Source organism: Rhineura floridana, chromosome 18 (assembly GCF_030035675.1).
Source record: "Rhineura floridana isolate rRhiFlo1 chromosome 18, rRhiFlo1.hap2, whole genome shotgun sequence".
In the NCBI taxonomy this organism is placed as follows: Eukaryota; Metazoa; Chordata; class Lepidosauria; order Squamata; family Rhineuridae; genus Rhineura; species Rhineura floridana.
The window spans coordinates 8,279,256-8,298,624 of NC_084497.1; the positions used below are offsets into that span (position 1 = coordinate 8,279,256).

Below are 19,369 nucleotides of genomic sequence, written 5' to 3' on the forward strand. Positions count from 1 at the left end.
CTCCTTTGGACGGGGCACATGGAGAAGGGTCTCAGATGAAGAATGCAGGATCCGGGCCAGTTCACGTGGGGGGAGGCAAATTGCTCGCAGATTGCTGCGGGAAGGTGGAGAGCAGAATCCCAAGACTGGAAAGCGGAGAAGCCAAAACTGACAGATTCATTGACCCTTGAACAGATGGCACCAGGCTAAACGAAGCCAGCCGTTCATCCCCCTTGAGGAACTAATTCTTCCTGTCATTTTCTCCCCCACCAGGGCGAAACCAGAGACCTCATCTGCACCATACATTTAATGCACTCTTATATTAACTTTAAACAGGCATGCGTTTTCCCCCCAAGACTCCTGGGAACGGTGGTTTCTTAAGGTTGCTGAGAGTTATTAGAAAACTCATATTCACCTCCCAGAGTGCTTAAAAATCAATCCCTCTTCCCAGGGAACTCTGGGGATTGTAGCTCGCTGGTGGGAAGAGGGGGTCTCCTAACAACTCTCAGCGCCCTTTAAGAAACTACAGGCCCCAGCGTTCTTTGGGTAAACCACGGCAGTTTAAAGCGTTATGGTGCTGCTTTAAATGTACAAGTGCGGATGGGGCCAGAAAGTCTCCCTAGTCTTTTGAAAAACGAAACTGCGGCCACGTCCCCGTGATTGGCTGGTATTTTCCTCTGAAAGGATTGGCACCTGTTGCTGTACATTACGGTTGTGCAGAGAGAGAGAGAGAAAGAAAGTGGGATTGATCTAGGCGCCAAGCCGGAGGCGAGACTGGGATTCCAAAGCCCTGGGTACGAAGCGCATGGGGTCTCTTTGTTGCATCTGTGTCATCTTAATGCTTGGGGGGCTTCTGGTTTTCCAAGTGCACGTGTGATCTGTATGTTTTAACAACAACAAAAAACCCCACAAGTTGCCTGGCCTGCTGCGTGGATCCTTTTTGCTGGCCCAAGATCAACAGCTCTGGCCAGATTCCAACTCCACTGCCTTGCATGGATGGGCCAGGGTGGGAAAGGAAGCTATTTTTGGACAGCGCTTTGATGTTGACTCAGCAGCCGCTGCTGAAAAGTCCCACTTCGGCTCTTAACAAGCAGCTCCGCAGCTGCTGCTCACGAGAAATTAAACGCAAGCATGAAGGTGGAAAGGTATATCTCTATATCTATTTTCTCCTTTTTGAAACGGACTAACCCCAGACGGTTCCGAGGCCTGGTCCTAAGCAAACAAAGGTGCCCGCAGAGGAGGGGTGTGCATGCAAGGGGTGCCTTCACACACACCCCGAAATATTTCTGATGATCTTGTAACCAAAGTGCAGCTTTAACAATCGGTGTGGAACATCTAGGGGGAGAGCAGGGCTATTATCGTCTGCCTGGCTTTTAAACTGGTTGTTGTTGTTATAATTTATGAACTGATGAATTGACGGGTCACCTTTTTAAGTATATTTCAAGGCGGAACTGATGAATTTGACAGGTCACCTTTTTAAGTCTCTTTCAAGGCAATTTACATGCATACCATAAAAACAGGCAAAGGGTTAAGAGGAAGACTCTCTTGTGCCAAGTGCAGACAGTTTCTGGAGGGCGTTGTTCCCCCCAAAGTCCAGAATATGCCAGTTCTTAGCAACTGCAGTCTGAAGCGGGCGGCACGTGCTGCGATTCTTCAGAAGCAGGCTCTACTCTACTGGGCTCCTTTTGGGAGGAAGGGCAGGATAAAAATTTAATATATAAATGAAATATTCATTGGATGTCTAGTGGAGGCTGGTCCAGTAGGGCGAATGGGGGCACCGCCCCACCAACCTCAGCCTAGCCCCTGCCTGCCTGCCTTCCTGCTCACATCCAGGCCAGGGGGTGGCCCTGCCGGTCACCTTCCTCTGTCTCAGCGTTGGCCTTGTAGAATTCAGCAGAAAGGGGGACGGGGACCAAACCAGAATTAGCCGGCTCCACCTCTCATTCGCTCTGGCTCCGCCTACCGTTGGGCAACCCTGCCTTCCGCCCCACCAGTCTCTGTGAATCTGCAGAGGCTGGTTCTGCTGTCATTCACTTCTTCCAGCACAGGCTTACTTGAGACCTCTTGGCTTGTGCACAGACGAGTCGTGCATGCGCTGGACCGATGGGGTCCTCTCCATCTCCTCTGTGAGTGTGTGCGCGCGACGCACGCACACACACACTCTGATCCTCCTTCAACCCTCACCAACCTGGTGCCTCCCAGACATTTTGGACCACAACTTCCATCAGGCCGCACTGGTTGGGGCTTGATGGGAGATGTAGTCCCAAGGCGCACAACCAATGGCATTTCTTCAGGTCTCTTTGCAAGACAGGCGTCATCTTTTCTGTGAGCCACCTGGGGGGCCTTTTTGGCCAAAAGGAGGCATAGAAATAAACCATGATATAGCATCATCCCCCAGTTGCATGGGCCTCCTGTGGCAGGCCACCCTTTTAAAAACAAAATGGAGCCCAGTGCTCAAAACTTATTTATTTGTATCCCGCCCTTCCTCCCAGCAGGAGCCCAGGGCGGCAAACAAAGCGCTAAAAACACTTTAAAACATCATAAAAGCAGATCTCAAAATACGTTAAAACGAAACAGCGTTAAAAACATTTTTTAAAAAATAACTTTAAAAAGGGGTTAAAAACATGATTAAAAAACATACTAAGCAATTCTAACACAGACGCAGACTGGGATAGGTCTCGACCTAAAAGGCTTGCTGAAAGAGGAAAGTCTTCAAAAGGCGCCAAAAAGAAAGCAGAGATGGTGCCATGATTTTAATCTCCATTCCCCCCAAAATGCCCCGTGTTTTTATTTATTGATTTAGAATTTCGGGAGATTTACAAACTGTGTGTGGCACTGTTGCCCCTCCAGATGTTTCTGAACTACAGATCCCATCAGCCCTAGCAAGCATGGCCAGTGGCCAGGGATGACGATGGGAGTTGTAGTTCAGCAACAGCTGGAGAGGCGAAAATTCCCCACACCTGATTTACAAGGAAGTCAAATAAAAGACAATAGCACAGCCCTTAATAGCACAATAGCACAAAATTACTAAATAACAATTGCAGGGCCTAAATAGATTTGTCTATTGGGGGTTGGACTTGATGGCCTTATAGGCCCCTTCCAACTCTACTATTCTATGATTCTATGAGGTGGCAGGCAAGGCTTCCCTAAGGGGCTGATGTTCATGCCGCCATCTTGGTTGATGGCAGGCATGTACGCCAGTGTGGCCAGTATTCACCAAATCAGGAGGTGGTACATGGGGGCAGGTGCCCAAGCGCCTACTCATGCCTAGCTCTGGCCCTGAGGCCTGACCCTGCTTAGCTTTCGAGATCAGACAAGATCCGGCGTATTCAGGGTAGTATGGCCGTAGGTATTTTATTGTATCACAGTTCAAATTTTGTAGAATTCAAAATGTTAATGCAATATAGGAAATTAAAACACAGTTTAAAATCAAGATGAATACCTTAATGCAGTGGATGTGAATGTTCCATCTTCAACCACAAATTCACAGATAAAGGCGCAGGACCCCCTAAATGAAGACCACAGTTTGGGAACCCCTGATGAAGATCAAATTAAATCTCGTTTCCAGAGCCTGCACTGTCACCTAGCAAAGCCCTGCAGTCAGATGGGCTGTTGGAGGCTTGCCCCCCCTCCCCCTGTGCGAGCATTGAGCAGGGGGTTGGACTTCATGGCCTTATAGGCCCCTTCCAACTCTACTATTCTATGATTCTATGAGAGACTAGGATGAGGTCCCTGGGGGCATTGAAGGGGAGGACTTTGACAGTCCGTAGACTTCCCCGGCCAGCACCCCCATCAAGGCAGGTCCAGCCCCGCCTACGAGTTCCCGCCTGAACCATTGGGAAGCGACCCTTCGTGCATGCCAACTCTGCCGGCGCCGGAATCCCCACCTGGCCCTTCAAACCCTTCCCCGCCCACCAGCATCTCGCTTCCAGAGCCTGCACTGTCACCTAGCAAAGCCCTGCAGTCAGGTGGGCTGTTGGAGGCTTGCCCCCCCCTCCCCCTGTGCGAGGAGGCGCGAGAAGAGAGACTTTCAGAGGGTGACACTCCATCAGAGCCATCGTTTATGACCAAAGACCTTCCCTACTTAAGCAGGTGTCTTCCCAGACTCCAGTGCTGAGTCAACTCTCCGCACACACTGCAGAGACTGCTTAGGGAGAATAGTTACATCCCTGATGTAAGAAGAGGCATTCCCCATTCTCAGGTGGGAATGCCTCTTTTCAAGAGAGGCATTCCTCCATCTCTTGCTTGCAGTAGGGGATCCCGCTTCTTAGATCAGGGTTGGGGGACCTTCGGCCCAAATCCCAATAATCCTTGGATGTGCTGGCAGCTGGGAGTTGGAGACCAGCAGCAGCTGGAAGCCCACCTTTGGTGTACAGGATTGCAGCCTTGACCTGAATTTGAAATGCTGTCGCTAGAATCAGGGTGGGAAGATGGGTGGGAGGAGCCTGTGGCCCCCCTGATGTTGACGGATTCCGGTTCCCATCGCTCCAGCAGCCAGCATGGCCACTGGTCAGGGACGATGGGAGTTGTAGCCAGAGATATTCTCCACCCTTGGTTTTAAAGCCTGGGCAGGTTCATACAGAATAAATGGTTGCAGTTCTTCCCCTTTTTTTCTCCCCTCATAGGAACTAGAAACTTACTTTTTGTAGCCATCATCCAGACTTTTTTTTTTTTTTAATCACACCAACTGACTTTGGGGTATATTTGGACCCCAATGAGATTTCCAGTGGATGGATGGGGTCACTTTGTACCTCAGAGGTAGAATTTCTCTGAGTATATGTTTCTGCATGCATCTTGAGTAAATGGGAGTATCGTTGGGCCCCACTGGGGTTCTGGTTGTGTTTCCGAAAGGAAAAAGGTAACTGGTAACTGGCTGAAATTTGGGGACCTTGTACGGGTGGCAGTCTACTCATGTGTAAATTACAAATCATATGGCAGAAATCCCCCCTGGGGCTTTGTGCTGGGATATTTTTGGACCACAGGGCTGTTTTTGTTTCCAGAAGGAAAATGGTAAGTGGTAACTGGCTGAAATTCGGGGATGTTGTAGGGGTGACACTTTGGGACAATATCCTAGAAGGATACCCCTGTAGGTCTACTTATGTGTAAATTACACCATAAAACTGCACCTGGGAGTTCCAAAGGGACCCTAGAAGTCAGGACGAAGGAAAAATCAACGCTCAAGGTCTGCTTCGTGGTACCATGGGCTGTATATTTCTGTCAGTATATCCTTGGATTACACAGGACCTCTTATGTACGCTGAACCTGTCAGCATAGCAGCAGTTTGCCTAGAAAGGAGATTAGTGTAGAGCTCCTTGGTCTGCATGCATGCAGAAGGTTCCAGGTTCAAATCCTGGCATCTCCAGATAGGGGTGGAAAAAAGACTATCCCTGCCTAAAATCCTGGACAGCCGCTGCCAGCCAGCGTTCACAATCTTGAGCTAGATGGAACAATGGCCTGACTCGGTGTAAGGAAGATTCCTATGTAAATCACCCCTTTATTCAGAACCTTGAGGACTGGGATCTTACTTTTAGGGGAAGGGCTGTAGCTCTGTGGCGGAGCGTCTGCTTCGCTTGCAGTAGGTCAGGTTCAATCGTTGACGTCTCGACATAGGGCTGGGAAAAGCCCTGAAGAGCTGCTGCCAATCAGTGTAGGCAGTGCAGAGCTAGGTAGATCAGGTGTCTGACTTGGCTTAAGGTGGCTCCGGTAAGAAAAAAAAGGGGGGGTTAAGTAGATCCCACAGGTTGTAAGCCAGCCTGTCTCCAGTTCTGCTATTTAATTCAAATATTTACAAACCACACTTCCATATAAACTGTCACAAGGCGCAATATATGACCTAAAACACACACACACACAGTGAAAATATAGGGCTCTTTCCACACACCCCTCTGCATTTCATCCACACAACAACCCGGGCAGGTAGGTTATTTATTTATTTATTTTCATTTCTAGACTGCCCATAGCTAATAGCTCTCTGGGCGGTGTACAAAACGAGATTAAAATACAATATAGAATAAAATCAGTAACAAAGAGGAACACATTAAACTAAAACATTAAACATAAAACATTAAACATTAAAATGCCTGGGAGTATAGCCAGGTCTTAACCTGGTGCCTAAAAGAAAGAACCGTAGGCGCCAGGCGTATTTCCTCTGGTAAGCTGTTCCACAATTCGGGGGCCACCACAGAAAAGGCCCTAGATCTAGTAACAGTCCTCCGGGCATCCTGGTGAGTTGGTACCCGGAGGAGGGCCTTAGATACTGAATGAAGTGAACGGGTAGGTTCATAGCGGGAGAGGCGTTCCACAAGGTATTGCGGTCCCACACCGTGTAAGGCTTTATAGGTCAAAACCAGCACCTTGAATCTGGCTCGGAAACAAATAGGTAGCCAGTGCAAGCGAGCCAGGACAGGTGTTATATGCGCGGACCGATTGGTCCTCGTCAACAGCCTGGCTGCCGCATTTTGCACTAGCTGAAGTTTCCGAACAGTCTTCAAGGGCAGCCCTACGTAGAGCGCATTACAGTAATCCAATCTAGAAGTTACCAGAGCGTGGACAACAGAGGCGAGATCATCACTGTCCAGATAGGGGCGTAGTTGGGCTACTGAGCGAAGGTGGTAAAACGCATTCCGTGCCACCGAGGCCACTTGAGCCTCGAGCGACAAGGAAGGGTCAAAAAGGACCCCTAAACTATGAACCTGTTCCTTCAAGGGGAGTGTAACCCCATCTAGAACAGGATAAACATCCACCATCTGGGCAGGGAAAGAGCTCACCAACAGTGTCTCAGTCTTGTCTGGATTGAGTTTCAGTTTATTAGCTCTCATCCAGTCCATTATCGCGGTCAGGCAACGGTTCAGCACATCAACAGCCTCACCTGAAGAAGGTGAAAAGGAGAAGTAGAGCTGCGTGTCATCAGCGTACTGATGGCAACGCACTCCAAAACTCCTGATGACCGCACCCAGAGGCTGCATGTAGATGTTAAAGAGCATGGGGGACAAAACCGACCCCTGAGGGACTCCACAATGGAGAGTCCAGGGTGTCGAGCAATGTTCCCCAAGCACTACCTTCTGGTGACGATCCGCTAAGTAGGAGCAGAGCCACTGCCAAGCAGTGCCCCCAACTCCCAACTCTGCGAGCCTCCCCAGAAGGATACCATGGTCGATGGTATCAAACGCCGCTGAGAGATCAAGGAGAATCAACAGAGTCACACTCCCCCTGTCCCTCTCCCGACAAAGGTCATCATACAGGGCGACCAAGGCTGTTTCAGTGCCAAAACCGGACCTAAAACCGGATTGAAACAGATCCAGATAATCGGTTTCATCCAAGAGCGCCTGGAGCTGGCCAGCGACCACCCAGGTTAGGCTCTGAGCGACAGCGGCCAGCCCCAAGGGTCACAGGCAGTAACGGGGATTTGAACCCAGGTCCCTAGCCTGATGTTCTGAACGCTACACCCAACAGGGTGGCTGGATAGGCTCTCCATGCGTCTTCTCCTAACACCTGCTGGGCTGCAAGAGGGGCAGGGGAACTGGAGACCCGCTTTGGAGCTTGGACACGGCCCAGGATACTGGGTTTCAGTTCCCTATTCTTAGAAGGCTGCCACGAGTTTTTTGGCGATGACTGCACAGGCGAGCCTCTGCTTTTACATGTCCGAGTGTGAATGAAGTATGTGGCCTATCCAGGAAAGTTGCCAGGGACTCAGCTGCCCTTTAAGGCCCTGGGGTATCCCTTCGCCACTCACGCGCCCAGCAGCATTCAGTCTTCGTTTCTTTAAAAAGGAAATCTAGATTTTGAATCTGCTTTTGGGACAGGCCCGATCAATAAACAGAAGAGGGGAAATGAACCTCCGAGGCTGTTTCCAAATGTATTTTCAGAGCAGGAGCGATGGCAGCATCTGCTGGAGCAATGGACGGCAACTGGACGAGGTGATAATGAGGCTGTCAAGTTTGCTTTGTGACAGATGAGCACAGGGGGAGGCGACGAATGAGGGAAAGAAGCGAGCCAAAGGCTGGATACCTCTTGCCTTGCCTTTGCTGGGGTCCCTGCTTCACGCTAGCAGTCGAAATGCTTCCATGTCCTCTTGTGCAAGATGGTTCTGGTTTCTGATTCAAAGTGGCAGGTGGCCTCTCAGCCGGCCTGAGATCTTCAGTTTAAAGCTCAGTGGGTTGTTTGTTTATTTTGCAAGGTGAACCTCAGCAAAACAGAAGAGAGCCCGACTGAGTTCAATGGAACTTACTCCCTGGAAGTTATGCACAGCATTGAAGTCATGAGGATGATAATAAATTGGGCACTGTGCTCTGGACTACTGCTGGTGTGTGTGTGAGAGGGAGAGAGAAAGAGAGAAACTGAGAATGAATCAACGCAGATGCCAACATTTTTGGATTCTCCTTTGGGGGCACAGCTACGGAGTCTCTTTGGAGGGACAGGGCCACAGGGGCTCTGATGATGAGTTCCTGCCTGTCAGAATTTACCACTACTACACTCATGGCAATAAGATGACAAATGGAACAATGAATGTTTGTGTGTTATGTATTTGAACCTTTTAAAAATTCTGTTCTTCATCCTCCCTGGGCTCCTACTGGGAGGAAGGGCGGGATATAAATTTAATAAATAAAATAAAATAAACAAAGGTTTCCATCGCTGACTCCTTCCCCCTGAGCAGTTAGAATGTTGATGAATGTTCTGCATCAGCACAGCAGCACAGCCTTTGACTGGAGAGACCATAGGTTTTTTTTGGGGGGGGGAAACCTTTTTTACGTAATGAGCAAACATTGCAGCCCAACTGGGATTATCACAATTCTGGGTTGTCGTTTAACGTCTTATCCGGGTCCAAACCAGATGGATCTGATGATGGATCTGTGTCTTCTTTATTCCGGTTGCATTTAGCGAGGGTTCCAAGGTGGCAACATGGCGACAGGGCCCTGCGAGGAATTGGAATGGAGCAAGGAATGCCTGGATTCTCTAAAAGAGCCTCCGGTTCAAAAGGAAGGCCTCCAAAAGCCACTGAAAGAGGACAGCAAAGAAGGTATTTCAATTATGAGTGTGGTTTAGGGATGGCCACACTATATTTTGCCTTATAGGATTGTTTCCAAGTAAGTCATATCCAGAGTTGTTGTTGGAATGTTTCCCTGCCCCTGCTGTGCAGGTGTTGAAAGATAAGGGAGCCCTTGCTCCCAATCTAATTGTCACGACACAAAAGGAAAAAGCAACGTGGAGGGAAGAGGCGAGCAAAAGACTGCAGCCAGTCTTGGTCGCCGCCTGCCGTGATGATCTTCTCCACCATCCACCTGCACAACGTCCACGATGAAAAAGCAACATTGTGTTATTTTTTTTACAGATGTCACGATACCTGCACCTAAAGAGATAAACAGCACCCCAAACGTAAGTGCAGCTGCATTTGGGAATGCTTTAAAACTGTTGCCTACCGAGACTTTGCTCTGTTGTCTAGGGGTTGGAGGGCATGCTTCTCCTGGGATGGAATTCAGTTGGATGCAAACCATTGGGTTGTTTTTAACTAGGTTCTACTCAGAGTAGACCCAGGATGCCATACACCATACATTTAAAGCATATGGCTTCCCCCAAAGAATCCTGGGAACTGTAGTTTACCCCTCCCAGAGCTACAACTCTCAGCCCCCTTAACAAACTATAGTTCCCAGCATTCGTTTATCTCATATTCGGTTATCTTTTCAGCACCTACTGAAGACCTTCCTCTTTCAACAAGCCTTTTAAGTAGAGACCTTATCCCAGTCTGTGTCTGTACTGGAATTGCTTTTTAATATGTTTTTAATATGTGATCAGCGGGTTAGGTTCCAGATTCCCGCGCTATACCTGATCTGCTTTTCGGTGGTTTTTGCTTTTCAGCGGGGGTCTGGAACCTAACCTGCCGTATGAGTGGGGCCCTACTGTACTTTTTACTCTAAACCACTTAGAGGTCTTTGTTCCAGTAGGCATCATACATATTTTGTTAAATAAAACAAAATATTAATCGACTGCTTTTGACCCAAGAGTAGACACACTGAAATTAATAGACCTACAAGTCGTCTTGTCCTTTAATTTCAGTGGGTCTGTTCTGCATACAACGTAGCCGGCTACAACCCGTACCATTTATTATTTTTGTAAACCAATTTGGAGAATGTCTCAGAATTCAGAAGTACAGAAATGGATGAAGTCAGCAATAATTTTGCCTGATTTCAGGGGACTGAGAAGGGCGATGCGAACAAGCTCCACCTGGTCGGGGAAAACGTTGACGAGTTTGTGGACAGCGTAAGTGACGCTGCACCATCCATGGTTCCTGAACAGGAACCTGCCAAATTGCCTCGGGCCGAACAGGTAGCGGAAAAAGTCCTGAGGGCCGAAAAAGTGGTCGAGAGGACGCCACGGGCTGAAAAATCCCCAGGGATGGAGAAGGCAGTCGAGAAAGTGACCCGTGTCGAAAAGGCGTCCCGCGTCGAGAAGACGGTACGGGCAGAGAAGCCAGCAGAGAAAGTGCGGCTTGCAGCACCAGCAGGTATAAGGTTTACCTGGGCCAAATCTGCACGGGAGGCTGGAGGGGAGGATTTGGATCAGGGCCAAGGGGGAGGAGGGGGGTTTCTAATATTTTCCCCTTAAGAACAGAGGAAGCTGCCTTATTCCCAGCCAGACCCTTGTTCCATCTAGCTCAGTATTGCCTACACTGACTGGCAGCAGCTCTCCAGGACTTTAGACTCGGGGGGGGGAGGTCTCTCCCAGCCCTCCCTGGAGTTGCCATTGGGGATTGAACCTGGGAGTTTCTGCATGCAAAATGTGTGGTTGAGTGATGTCCCTTTCCCTAAAAAGAAAGTAAGATTCCAGTCCTCATTGTCCGGGTTAAAGGGGCTAATTTAAATAGGAGCCAAGCAAGCTGCTGTTTTGCATTGGTCTGTCCAGCTCAGTATCATCTGCACTGACCGGCAGTGGCTTGCCAGGGTTCCAGGCAGGTAGACTCTCCTAGACCTACCTGGAGATGCCAGGGATTGAACCTGAGACCTTCTGCATGCAAAGCAGCTGCTCTGCCACTGAAGATTGGTCCTTCTTCACTTGAACATGTGTCCATTCAGACAGCTGCTTTGTTTTTAGGACAAAAGGCAACTAAGGGCGGAGGTGGGAGATGAGTAGCAGCTCGACGACCGCGGGGCGATGGTGCTCACGCCCTGCTTCTGGGCTTCCCATTGGGGCCTCTGGCTGGCTGCTTCAGATCCGGATGCTCGACTCGATGGACCTTTGCTCCCAACCCAGCAGGGCCCTTCTTAACATTCTTATGAGACTGCCCAATATTTCCACATGGCCCCCCGGAAAGTTCCCCATGTGGAATGTGGCCCTCAGGCCAAAGAAAGGTTCCCCGCCCCTGTCCTAACGTAACGTTGAGAGGGATCTCAGGAGATGCTGGAAACGGGCTCAGGACTGGGATCCGGGAGAGGGGCCCAGTGGTCTGCAGGGGCTGGCCAATGAAGCCAGGCAGGAGCCCAGAGAACTGCTGAGGGGCCCCTGGAGTATTGGCTGCCACAAACGAGGCTAAATTGCCAAGCAATCAACTACCCACCAACCCCACATCCGGAACGTTTGCTGTTTCCTGCCCCATGGCTCCTAAGCGGCAGGGGCACTCGGAGGTGGAACCTGGGGAGGGGGCATGATCTGGCCGAGGGGTGTGTGTCTCCACTTCCATCAACAAGGACGCTCCGCCTCTTGCGCAGGCGTGAACAGACTGAGCCTGCTATCCAGCCTATTCCTAGGAGCACCCATTTGCTTGCCCAGTCCCAATCTGAGAGATGGTTCCTGGCACAAGTAGTGCACCCACCCTGATCCTTGTTAAGGGGTCCTCGGTGGCGCGTCCAGTCATAGTGGCAACATCTTTGCTTTGAGTAGCCATGCCTAGCAATGCCTTGTAGAGACCTGAGTGGCCTGTAGTCTGACCTACGTACTGCTCGCGTGTTAAGTTGTGCTAGTAATTAATTAATTAATTAATTAATTAAAGGGAACGGAGATCGCCCACGATCCTGAGTCTTGATTCCAAAGGGGTTTAGCCAGGACATCTAGACAGTTAAACTCTCTCTCTCTCTCTCTCTCTCTCTCTCTCTCTCTCTCTCTCACCTGGAAGCCGCAAAGTCCGTCACTGCTAAAAGGAAAGTGGAAGTTCGCCCCGCTGGGCCTGCAAAGGATACGCTTCCATGGGAAGGACTGACCCTGAACAAATGCCTCCTTGTTGCCTCCTTTGTCGCCCTCCTCAGCGTGAGCTGTCAGGTAGCCCAAGGTAAGGGGAGAGAGTCGTTTCAATGGCACGACTGAATGCCACCCCTTACTCAACAACATTCTTTGGAAGCCCATGTTGGGTGAGCGGCAGGGGGAGATAATCCAACGTTAGTCAGACTCACCTGCTGAAATCAACAGTCGTGACTACCTTAGATCCGTTCATTTCAATGAATCTACTCTGAGCAGAATTCAGTGGGTCTGAGTGTCTGCCTTGTTGACCAGTCAAGAAAGAGGGTTGTAATTCGACGTTAGTCCTACTCAGAGCAGACCCCCTGAAAAGGATGGGCACGGCTAACTTAGGTCTGTCCTTTTCTGGCGGGTCTACTCTCTGAGAGCAACTAAGCTGGCTGCAGCCCAGAAGGCTCAGCTCAGAGTATGCCCCTGGTTCAGGAAGGTTGGAGTGTGGAGCTATAAAGGAGATGTTGCTTCAGCAAGGAGGAATAAGGGCAGGGGTGTATTCGTCCAGGGTCTTTGGGGGGGTCTTAGACCCCTTACCATTTTGGGAGCAGGGTCCCAGCAGGGTCCCTGTGTCTCCAGCATCCTACGAGCCAATCAGCACGGAAGGTGAGTGTGTTAGCCATTGAGATTAGTCTTCTAACTTACTTGATTGTCATTTCCTGTTGATTGGAGCAATTCAGAGTGAAAGGAGCTCCTATTAGTTCCTCCTTCAAAAAGCCAAGTTGTGGAGAGTGAGAATCCTGTAATGGCAGAAGAGACAGTGAATCCTGAGGATAACATCCCATCTACATCATCAAGCAGTTTGGTAGCAGCAGGAGATAAACGTGTAGACTATGAATTCAGTAATCAAGCAATATCTCTGACTGTGAGAAAGGACCGTCCGAGGGTGACCGTGAGAGAGATGCAGAAAGCAGTGTTCAAGCCTATAATCTTCAACAGTTGTTTAAGCACAGCTGTGACTATCATGAAGGGACCCTGCGCTTCTGAATTTGCCACTACACTATTGCATAAGGGAGATGTTGCTTCAGCGAGGGAAGCAGCTCCAACTGGAGGCTCCAGACCCTTCCTGGCTCTCAGCCAAGTCCTGATCCAGGCAGGTGCCTCCTTGTGCTTCTCCAAGTAGCCTCACACTTTGGGCGCTTTCACGGCAGCTCTGAAGCTCTTGTTTGGCTTACTGTTTCCTCTACTTGCTGTGATCCGGAGGGAGGGATCTGAGAGCCTCCCAGGCATTTAATTTGCATGGTTCACATGGTATTGCAGGCAAGCCGAAGCTATGAAACAGTTTCCCCCTTTAAATCCATATTAATCCGCTGATAATGCGAAAAGTGAAGGAAAAACCATCTCCGCTTGGCTGTGTTCCTCCATGTAGCTTTGCTCCCATGTTTTTTGCTGGGCAGGTGACACTGACAGAAAAAAGGAGGGGTGAATGCCTACTTTGTCTTTCACTCAGTTTCATGTCAATTGCACCCCCACCCTCTCTGGCTTCAGCCTGCAATTGACAAGAAACAATATAACTGGGGGAAAACAACCCTCCCCTTTTCCATTAGCAATATCGATACTCCGGAGGGAGGGAGCATGTAAAACTGGGGGAAGGGCCGAAAGAAAATAGTGATGCTAAACCTTTCCTGAGGAACGCCAGCTAGTGTGAATGGAAAACAGAGGATTGGAAGGTATGACGTGTGAACCTTGCAAATCTAATACGAAGTTTAGCTCCCGTGTGAATGAGCCCTCAGTGTTGCCCCTTGAGGAACTCAAGGTGGAGGATGTGGGGACAAAACTAGAATGAGTTTGCTCCGCCTCTCATTGGTCAGGCACCATCTATGGTTGGGGTTCCTGAATTCCGCTCCACCAGTCCCAATGGGCACACCAGACACTACTCTCGACTCAATAGCTCTTCAGGGTCACCAAGAGTGCCGATATCTCATAAGGAAAGGGAGTCCTGCTTCCCCTCTGAGGAGACTTTGTCCCAGATCTGAGGAGGGCTGAACCCTGACAAGTATTTATGCCTCTCACTGTGAAAGCTGATTTCATACCATCTGCCCCTGAGGTCTGGGGAGTTCAGGAACCCCAAAGAAAGAGGTGGGAGGAAATCCCAAGATGTTGAAAAGTAATTTATTCCTTAGGAAAGCCTACTTTTCCCCCCGTTTGTAGTTTGAAACAATTTCAGATTATCTCTGTCTTACTCTTTGCTCATGGTCACAGGTCTTGCTATATATGTATGCATCCAGTTTTTCCCTTATAGTTGCCATTAAAGATTTAAGCATTTTGCTTTTAGAGATCTCTACAGACCACTTCATGTACTTACATAATGTTTTTCAATGACGTTTCAAGTACACGTATTTTAATTGTGCATCTTCTGTTGCGATTTACACTTGTCCATTTTCATGTATTAAAGTAGCTGGCTGCACCCCAGAAGTCTCAGCTCAGAGTATGACTCTGGTTCAGGAAGGCGGGAGTGTGGAGCCATAAGGGAGATGTTGCTTCAGCAAGGAGGCATAAAGGCAGGGGTGTATTTGCTAGGGTCTCGGGGTCTTAGACCCCCTACTTCTTTATTGCCCCTGATGAAGGCCCAATTATACTAGAGGCTAAAACGTGTTGGACTTTCCTAAGAAATAAATGTCCTCTCAGCATTTTGGGATTTTTCCCTCTGTCTTTGTGTTTCTTTGGATGCTGACTATTTTTTGTTTCGAGGATCAGGAACCCACCTGATCTGGGGGCCTCTGTCGTCATCTAGTCAAGAACAGAAGGCTCAGCTCAGGGTTTGCCCAGTTTTCCTATTTCCCCAGGTCAGGAAGGGTGGAGCTACGAGGTACATGTTGCTTCAGCAAGGAAGCAACTTCAACTAGGTGCTTATTTAGGAGCTGAAGGACCCCAAATTTTCAACCAACAAAAACCTGCCTTTGGCAATGGAGGGCGTCCAGTGTCACCTCTTGTTTTTCCACAGACATAATAGAGTATGGCGGGGAAGTTCTTGAGGCAGAGCTGAATGCGTGGACTTCTCAAGAAAGCAGCGTTGGGGAAGTGGTGAGTCGAGATGATACCTGGGCGACACCGGAGGTGGGGGAGGAGAGGAAGAGAGTTAGTTCCAACAAACAGGCTGGTGTCCATCCATGGTGCCGCATCATGCTCAGCCTGCCCTCAGCCACCTACCTGCCGCCTTAGACTCCTAGAATCATAGAATAGTTGAGTTTGAAGGGGTCTACAAGGCCATCAAGTCTAACCCCCTGCTCAATGCAGGGATCCAGCATAAAACATCCCTGACTGGTGGCCTTCTTACTTACAACCTTGCAGTTCTAGCCTTCTTACTTACAACCAGTCCAGGGGAGGAAGATGGGGACAAAACTGGAATTTAGTTGGCCCCGCCTGTCATTGGCTTTGCCTCCACCTACTTTTTGGGCCTTCCGTCCCACCAGTCCCAAGGGGAAGCAGCCACTGCTGCTGAGCACACCTTGAACTCATTGGGCTGGGTTTTTTGTTTTGTTTTAGGGAGCAAGCTGAAGTTACCCTCTTGTGTATCAGTTGGTGCCGTTTGGGCTGCAGTTCTGTCGGCACGCAGCAGTGGAGTTTGTTATTAGAGGGGAGAGTTATGATGCTCAAGAAACAGAATGCCTCTTGAGACTAGTTGCTGGGAAGCCACAATTGCTTTTATGTCCTGCTTGTGGGCATCCCCAGGGGCACCTGGTTGCCCGCTCCAGGAAAGAGAATGGTGGTCTAGATGGACCCTTGGGTCTGACCCAAGATGGCTGTTCTGAAGCACTTAATACGAGCCATACTGTATCAGATCTAAAGTTGAACCATCTTAAAGTTGGGATGAGGGAGACTGTGCTCCTCCAGATGTCGGACAACAATTCCCAGCAGCCCCAGAACCCAGCATGACCAATCGTCAAGGATGATGGGAGCTGGAGTCCAGCAAGATCTGGAGGGCCACAGGCGTTCCCGATCCCTCGTCTAAGAAGTAACCTTTCCCTACTGCATGTAAGAGATGGAGGAATGCCTCTGATTCAGAAGAGGCATTCCCTCCTGAGAGAGAGGAATGCCTCTTCTTAGAACGGGGATGGGGAGCATCTGTGGCTGTCCAGATTTATCTAACAAATTGTAGACCGCTTCGTAGCATAAAGCTGTCAAAGTGGCATACACAATAAAGACTGGACCAAATATAAAAACAAAATTTCTAAAAAGAATGCCTCTTCTTAGATCGGGGCGGGGAGACCTGGATCCCTCCAGATGTGTTTGGACCTCCCGTCGGCCAGCATGGACAATTCTGCTGAGGGTTGGCGGGAGTTGTGATCACAGATGTTCTCCATCCCTCGGTCGAAGGCCAAGTCTCTTACAAGCCACAGTGGCTTTTTTGAAGTCTGCTGTCTGTTCCCCTTCCTTTCTAGGAAGAACTCTGGTTTTACGAGCGGTGGTTTAACTGGTCGGACTCAGACGAGCCGCCTGATGCCGAGGAGGAGGAGGAACCAATAGAAATGGGAGAGGAGGAGATGGAGGAGGAAGAGGAGGAGATGGAGGAGGAAGAGGAGGAGATGGAGGAGGAAGAGGAGGAAGCAGGAGCTGAGGTAAAACCAAGGAAGAGCCAGGATAAAGTGAGGAGGCGAGAGAGGCTCTCCAAAGACAAAGGTCACAAGGCCTCTGAGCAGGAGGAAGAGGAGGAAGAAGAAGAAGATGAGGAGGAAGAGCCTGCACCGAGCAAGCGGCCTCCCCGGAAGGGGAAAGAGCAGCGGCGTCTGCAGGAGGAGACAAGGGGCCGGCAACCCAGGCACGAAGCCAAGGAGCCAAAGCGAGAGCATCGTCCCCAGGAGGACCCCAAGGACGAGCGGGGCAGAGGGAAGGGGCAGCCCCATGCCAAGCCCCAGCGGGACCACAAGGCCCACCCGCACGAGCAGAGAGGCCGGAAGCCCTGGCGGCTGCAGCCGCCCAAAGAGAGTGGGCACAAGTTTGGAAAGCAGCATGACTGAGACCCTCACACTCCTTTGCCCCCTTCGGTGGGAAGCAGAGCTCCGAGATACCTCCTGCGTCACCTCTCCGCGCATCCCCTACTCCAAAGCATGACAGCAAACGCCAAGCACAGAGGGACACAACTTTTAAGCTGCATTTCCCTCTAGCACCCCAGTCTCCCCTTTGATCTAAGGTCTTCCTTGCAGCGACAGTCTCTCGGGACGCAGCCTGGGACGTGGCCACCCAAAGAGATCAGACTCACCTCTGCCATGCCGTGTGACCTTGAGAAAGCCTCCCTTTTTGTTTGCCTTTTTTGATGGGGTTCGTGCCTTCATTTCCCCAGCTGCAAGAAAATGGTTTGTGTGTCTGTGGGAGGCATATCCCACTGCCCCCAATTGGCAAGAAGAGGTTGCAGTGTTTGTCTAAATCGACTTGCGGCCTTTGCGCTGAACTTTGCAGCTTTAATAGAGTAGAATTAGACAACAATACCTCTTTAGCAGCAGCTGAAATCTTTATTTTCCCCCTCTTCGTTTCCTTTTTCAAAAGCAGCCTAAATCTTTGATTTGGGGTTGGCTTACACGCACACACACCCTGTGGGCATCACTGCCTCCTTGCCCAAAAGACAATCATCCAAACAGCCTCCGTTGCAAAGTACTGTTTTGGAAGCTGGCATCAACCCAAGAAAGGATGAATCTCTCCATTTGGGTTTCCGAGTCTTAAGTTCAGTTCTCTACATGACAGCACCAGTTTGTGATTTATTTATTTTTACGTCCTCATGAAAATTCATCAATATTGTAGGGCAAATTTCTCCTCATTTACACATTTTTTGGTATGTTAATATGCCTGATAAACCTTTTTTTTTGGCCAACAATTTCCCCATATAGAATGCATTTGGATAATTTGTTTTTCACCTTAATGTATGCATTTGTATACACACTTTCCCCCTAATATATGCAGACTTGTACACATCTTTGGGTTGGAAAACCACACTGCAAAATTCAGAGATGTTTCAGAAACTGTGACTTCGGTAGGTTTGCATTTAAATCCGAACCGAAGTCAATTTCTCCTTCCATACGACAGCAAAATTGCACATGTGCTGTCGATTCTGCAATGGGTTGTTTCCACACGCAGCATTTTGGAGAGTGCGCCCTTAGATGTTGAGAGCATTGCTTTGGGGTCTGGGTTTTTTTTTTTATGGGTAGTTTTCAAAGCATGGCTGTTCAACCACTTCCTTTCCTGTTCTGTTGAAAGACTTTCTGGATATGTTTATTACCCACTTCGCACAATATAAATTAAAGAACATGACTAACTTAGGTCCGTTCATTTCAATGGGTCTGTAACCAGAAGCAAAAGCGAATTGAACCAGATGCCCTTCTGCCATGCAAGGGCAAGTGTTGCCACAAAGAATCAGTGCCCAAAATAAAATCATTCTGTTCAGGGCTGGCCTTAGGGGTGGGTGAGCTGAGTGGTAGATCAGAGCACCTAACTGAGCGGAGTGGACCACCCAGCTGAGCTCAGCGGCTGTGTTTTTTTAACACACTGCCTGCACTGAGCTAGGGTGGCAAGAATCAAGTGTTTGCCACCTTTACGTTTCGATGGTTGTTTGGGTACTAACTACGAGAATGATTTTCCTTCAGTTAGATTTAAAGTAGGTTTCTTCCTCAATTTCCACTTTGATGTCATTTGCGCTAGGTAAAAATCAGGGGAACACAACTTTCCTTTGAGGCAACGTCAGTGAGCACTTTGCATGTCAAATATGATATTTATTTATTTATTATTTATTTACTTATTAGGTTTATATACCGCCCCATAGCCGAAGCTCTCTGGGCAGTTTACAGCAACTAAAACCATTGAAAACAAATATACCAATTGTAAAACACAAAAATACAATTTAAAAACAGAATTTAAAACATTTAAAAACAACTTAAAAACTATAAACGAGGATCGGTGGATGATCTTCGTTAGGGTTAGACTCAGTGTGGAATTATGCTATAATCTGTGTGTCTGCAATCTTTTTGGACTGATGTTACTTGTGAACCTGTGCTCCTGTTATTGATACCAGATTTTTTTTGGGGGGGGGGAAACTGCATCGAATTTGACGTTATTTTGACATAGATAACTTCATTGTTCATTTCTTAACCTGCCTTTTTTCGTTTTAACTCACAGCACGTTTACAGCAGTAATTTCTGCACTCAGCAGCTGTCCGCTTAAAATGTGCTTCAAGTAAGTCCTCTTGTCT

At 48.9% G+C, this 19,369-nt stretch overlaps 1 protein-coding gene across 3 annotated transcripts; it reads left to right on the forward strand.

Annotated features, from left to right (window-relative positions):
• Nucleotides 1–694: 694 nt before the first annotated feature.
• On the forward strand, nt 695–18,443 carry JSRP1 (junctional sarcoplasmic reticulum protein 1). 3 transcript variants are annotated; one of them, XM_061601962.1, is made up of 7 exons: nt 695–773; nt 8,857–8,995; nt 9,308–9,351; nt 10,165–10,477; nt 12,083–12,235; nt 15,137–15,216; nt 16,575–18,443. In XM_061601962.1, the coding sequence occupies exons 2-7, from the start codon at nt 8,878–8,880 to the stop codon at nt 17,148–17,150; spliced, it is 1,284 nt and encodes a 427-aa protein (XP_061457946.1). In that variant the 5' UTR covers nt 695–773; nt 8,857–8,877; the 3' UTR covers nt 17,151–18,443. The 3 variants fall into 3 exon arrangements, with proteins under 3 accessions (XP_061457946.1, XP_061457944.1, XP_061457945.1); XM_061601960.1 differs by lacking the exon at nt 695–773 and adding an exon at nt 824–1,124; XM_061601961.1 differs by lacking the exon at nt 695–773 and adding an exon at nt 7,794–7,895.
• The last annotated feature ends 926 nt before the right edge of the window (nt 18,444–19,369 follow it).

Bases quoted from the DNA above. Each gene is read 5' to 3' on its own strand.
- JSRP1 (XM_061601960.1), top strand. From the start codon at position 972: ATGGATGGGCCAGGGTGGGAAAGGAAGCTATTTTTGGACAGCGCTTTG. The intron at 8,996-9,307 runs GTATTTCAATTA...TTTTTTTTACAG, and splicing joins GAAAGAGGACAGCAAAGAAG to ATGTCACGATACCTGCACCT. The intron at 12,236-15,136 runs GTAAGGGGAGAG...GTTTTTCCACAG, and splicing joins GAGCTGTCAGGTAGCCCAAG to ACATAATAGAGTATGGCGGG.